Raw genomic sequence first — 4,904 nt, 5'->3', positions numbered from 1 at the left:
CCCGCTCTCGCCCGCGCCCTCGCTCCGGGCGTTCAGAAAGAGGCTGAGCGTGGCGCTCCCCGTGGGGCGTTCCTGGGCTCCGCTCCCGGCGCTGCCCGATCTTTCCGGGTAGCTTAGGGTCTAACGTAAGAGGTGGACAGGCGGGTAGGCAGGTCGGTGTTCGCGCCCGCCTTCCTTCCCTGCGCTAGCATACCCATCCTTGCAGTTTGGGCGCTAAGTACGGCGCTCCAAAGGACTTTACGTTGTCTTCATATTTTCTCTGGAGTGATGTTAACGAGACCTGTCAGCCTCACACTTCTGACGATCAAAGAGGGTACCTACCCAAGGGTCAGCACAGGTCGTTGTCTGAGCCCCAGACTCTTTCTGAAGAGGGCTGGGGCCGGTATACGCGGGTGCGCGCACCTTCCAGCTTTTAGCCTGGGGGAGTTAGGAGCAGCTGGGGGCGGGGGTCTCCACGTTTTTGAGGGCCTCCTCTCCCTAGACACAGGCAGCCGGCGCGGACAGGGTTAGAGAAGCTCCTTGAAAGGAGGGCTAAAAACGCTGCGGTGGCGGGCAGAAGGGGAGGAGCCTTCACTGACCTGGACGGAGCGCTCTAACTGCTTGCAGTGTAAGCAAGGAGGGTGAATCGCCGCCACGGAATCGGTGATGGCCCGGATACTTGGTTTGACTTGGAATGGGGAGACGTCTCCAGTGCTTCCGTGTTGGCTTGTTTTCCGTTTTAGAAATGAGTGGCGGCTTGGCGCCGAGCAAGAGCACCGTGTATGTGTCCAACTTGCCCTTCTCCCTGACGAACAACGACTTATACCGGGTAAGTTTTAGTGCTCACGCACTTAGGTGTGGAACCCTCTATTTGAGACACAGTTTATTTTGCCCCACTAGTTCTCCCTGGGAGACATCTGAATAAATAATTATGATGTATGTAAAGCACAAATACCAAAGACATCTTTACAAATAAATGAGAAAAGACTTAAACTTGTAATTTCCAAAGAGAACTTAAGAGTACTCTGTGGGTGGGGTAACAGTACGGTGAACTGAACCCACGGCCTTCATGCTGACGTCCGTCTCCAGCATGCATTCATTCATTCCCTTATTTGAGAGAGGGTCTCACTGTGTAGTTCAGGCTGGCCTGGAACTCACTATGTAGCCCAGGCTAGTCTCAAACTCGTAGCCATCCTCCTGCCTCAACCTCCTCTAGGATTACTAGTTTGCACCAAAACACTTGGCTTGGCTTTTTTGGCTTTTGAAACTGGTAATAGAAGTTTTGGATGAAAGAAGTGATGACAGTGAACACATGCCTTTCCTAAACCTCAGAGTCTGCGAGTATCTTTTACTTTACACACGTGGCAGAAGCTTAACAGTTTGTACAGTTTTCAGTTCAACAAAGGGTGGTTGAGGTGGAAAAAATACATTCCAACATATTCTTTAACCCCTTTACCTTACAGAGAATAAAATTTTCCTACTATTCCTGTCTTGCAAGTGGGGAGCTGAGAGTAACTACAAGTATCTGAAAACTTTCTTCACCTGTGCCCTATTATTCTTGTTTTGTGATACGCAGAACTTGATTAATTAGGACAGCTTGAATTTCAAAGAATAGAGAGGAAACTTTAGTTTCCCTGTAACAAAATAAAATCTTAGTGTACTAAAAGCCTATAAAGATAACAGACACACGGAACAAAAGGACAAAAATCTATTATACAGTACAGCAAGGGAAGGAATGCCAAATAGGGAAATGTCCAATTCTATGTCAGATATTAAGGAGATGTTAAGGTTTCAGGGGTAAGGAAAGGTACGCCCACTGCATACGTGCCTTATTAGTGACCATGCAGATATGGCTTTCCCTCGGTGTGAAATGAGAAGTCACTGGAAAGTGTTAGGCAGGAAGCTTACAGGCTCTCATAGTCCAGTGTGGCCAGTACTGCCATTCACTTGTGCATCATGAAGCTCTATACGCCTCATCATAGAATACAAAATTCTGTTATTATTGGTTGCATATTTCAGCATTCTAAAAATATTCTAAAAGATTTCTAGGAATATTGTAGGTAGGAAATACAAGTGTCTAGGTACTGACTGCAACAGTAGGAGTAGATAGGGTTCCTTAGGGTGAAGATGCAGAAGGGAAGGCAGGGCCAGCTATAAAGTACCACTAATAATGGACAGAAAATGCAGACTAAGGAAATGGATTTGTCACTATGGAAAGTGTTTTGTTTTATAAGCACTATAAGATCTATCTGCTTTAACAGTAACTGCTTTGTTTGTGGTGCAGTATAGAACAGTAATACTCACTCCATGAGACTGATGTTTAAGCACAAAGGTACTAGGAGTTGTGGTCCAGTTGATAGTTGCCATGGATACAACACAGGAACACAGAGCTCTCTAATGTATCTGCCTGTCATCTACTGCACACAGAATTTCTTTTAGAAGGTGACAAAGATACATGCAACTCCAATAACAATTAGAATGTTGCAGTCATCTAGAAAACATTTTTTTTTTTTTTTTTTTTTTTTGGTACCGGGAATCAAACTCAGGACCTTGTGCTTGCCAGGCAGGCACTGGGGCACTGAGCTGTATCCCTGGCCCTAGAAAATATTTCTTCTACACCCTTTTTTATACACTGAAGGTCAAAATTTTTCATAAACTATATTAAAGAATTTGGTCAGTGTATACAACTTGAAAATGATATTTCAAATTATAAATTATTCTGTGATATTTCAAATTATAAATTATTCTGTGATCTTTGGCTTTAGATATTTTCCAGTATGGCAAAGTTGTGAAGTAGTATTCATGTTACAAAACACTTGAAATGCCAGGCATGGTGGCACACACCTATAATCCCAGTACTCAGGAGGCTGAGGAGAAAGGACTGCCTCAAGTTTGAGGCCAACCTTGGCTACATAGTGAATTTAGGGCCAGCCTGAATTATGTAGCGAGATCTTGTCTCAAAAAACAAAAAACAAAAACACAAAACAACCCAGAAAAGATGCTATTACTGTTCATATTTTAACCCATTGCTTTCTACATATATAAACATAGATAAAACTCTACATGCAATTCTGTTTTAATTTCATATTATTAAGTGGCTTTCCATGTACTGTACTATAAAGATACACCCTCATATTTAATGGTTGGTTTTTTTATACAGGTTCTCACTGTGTAACGCAGGCTGGCCTTGAACTCACTTCTGTAGCCCACTCTGTCTTTGAATTCACTTCTATAGCCCAGTCTGGCCTTGAGCTCACATTGCTCCTACTGCCTCAGCCTCCAAGGGTTGGGATTACAGGCATGTGCCACTATGCCAGCTAATTTAATGCTTCTTCTGCTATTACTTTATATATCATTTATCTTACAAATCTTCAGAACTTTTCATATTATTACTAAGAGCTAAAGCTAATTCTGATATCCAATATAATGTGTAAAGAGTTGATGAAACCAGCATTTCAGTTACTAGAAAACGTTATCAGGCATATAATAAATTAATTCCCATTTAGCAAACAAAGAATATAAAAACTAATATTTCAATGCTTGTGACTTGCAAACTGCTTTTAAACTATTCTCTACTTCCATAGAAAACTTAGATATCATTAGAAAGACTAGAAACATACAAAAATAGTAATAGATATTAGTCCAAACTGACAGTTGACAAAGGATAGAAAGAATTTAAAGCTGGGCGTGGTGGCACACACCTGTAATCCCAGCACTCCGGAGGCTGAGGCAGGAGGATTGTTTTGAGTTCAAGACCGGCCTGGGCTACAAAGTAAGCTCAAGGCCAGCCTGAACTGCATAGCAAAACCCTGTCTCAAAAAAAAAAAGAAAGAATTTGAAGCTATTGTTTATTTTGCTGTTTTAAACCAATCAAGCAATTGCATTATGGGGCATAAAAATGAAAGCAAAATACCATCATTCTTAACTATCTTCAACTAAAATACATTCTGGCATAAATGTAAAATCCTTTCTAAATGCCAAGAATTAAACCATATTTATCTCAACTAATTATTTTTCTTCATACTTTCCATAAGTGTTACTGAACAACTGAAGTACATGAGCACTTCTTTTAAACTTCTTTGCTATTACAAAACATTATTAAAAATGCTTCTTGGTAAATGTGTACAGAATTTTAAATAATCATCTTCAATCAAAACAATACTAATGCTGATGCTGTAACACTTAAACATACATTTATATATGCTAGGCATTGTTCTGATCTCTGCACATGTATGATCCCGTTGTCACACACCTTTTAAGGTAAGTATTACTAGTATCCTAATATTACAAATGATGAAACTATGGCACACAATAAACTTAACGTCATTGGTAGTTACATAATAGAGTCAACACTTGAATCCAACAGTGTGATTCCCACATCTATTCCCCTAAATGTCCCATTTTCCTATTCTTGGTTTTTTTTTCCCCCTCTCTGCTAAAATACCAGAATCTCCATACATATATAGGACCCTGTGAAAAGGATGGGATAAAGTTAAAGACACAGAGTTATAAGGATCTATGTACAGGGAGGACCTGATCTGGAAAATTGGAGAAGTCTTATTTAGGTCTGCATCCTTTCTGTTGAAACCTAAAGCCTGAATAAGACTTAAATAGCCAAAAAGAATGGGAGGAACATTCAGAAACAGGAAATCACATGAGTGGGATTCTTGATGTTTTTAGGATACTTGATTTTTGTTTTATTCAGTTTTTTTAGGTCTTTATACATTGTAGAGCACTACTGGCGAACCTATGGCATGGGTAGGTTGTACTATGGAAAGCTCTGCCCCCTATGCAGTGGGCAGTTTGTACTATGGAAAGCTCTACAGAGTTCGCCATTACTTTTCTAGATAGTAATCATCTTTCGGGGGGCTGGGGATTTAGCTCAGCGGCAAAGCGCCTGCCTGGCAAGCGCAAGGTCGTGAGTT

The 4,904-nt window shown here is 41.1% G+C and overlaps 2 protein-coding genes across 7 annotated transcripts in view; one reads left to right on the top strand and one right to left on the bottom strand.

Annotated features, from left to right (window-relative positions):
* Window positions 1-4,904, top strand: part of Zcrb1 (zinc finger CCHC-type and RNA binding motif 1) — a 100,073-nt gene that overhangs the window by 446 nt on the left and 94,723 nt on the right. The window contains exon 2 of one of the 2 annotated variants that reach the window (XM_005406577.2): window positions 723-808. In XM_005406577.2, coding sequence (XP_005406634.1) covers window positions 725-808 — 84 coding nt within the window. In that variant the 5' untranslated portion in view covers window positions 723-724. Of the gene's footprint in view, window positions 1-722; window positions 809-4,904 lie in introns of those variants that run through there. The other variant, XM_013505673.1, reaches the window with a different exon arrangement.
* Window positions 1-4,904, bottom strand: part of Pphln1 (periphilin 1) — a gene marked incomplete in the record, with an annotated part of 147,089 nt that overhangs the window by 108,427 nt on the left and 33,758 nt on the right.

The sequence above is a fragment of the Chinchilla lanigera genome, unplaced genomic scaffold, assembly GCF_000276665.1.
Source record: "Chinchilla lanigera isolate Chin_1 unplaced genomic scaffold, ChiLan1.0 scaffold00099, whole genome shotgun sequence".
Lineage (NCBI taxonomy): Eukaryota > Metazoa > Chordata > Mammalia > Rodentia > Chinchillidae > Chinchilla > Chinchilla lanigera.
This window is presented reverse-complemented; position numbering and strand designations above follow the sequence as displayed.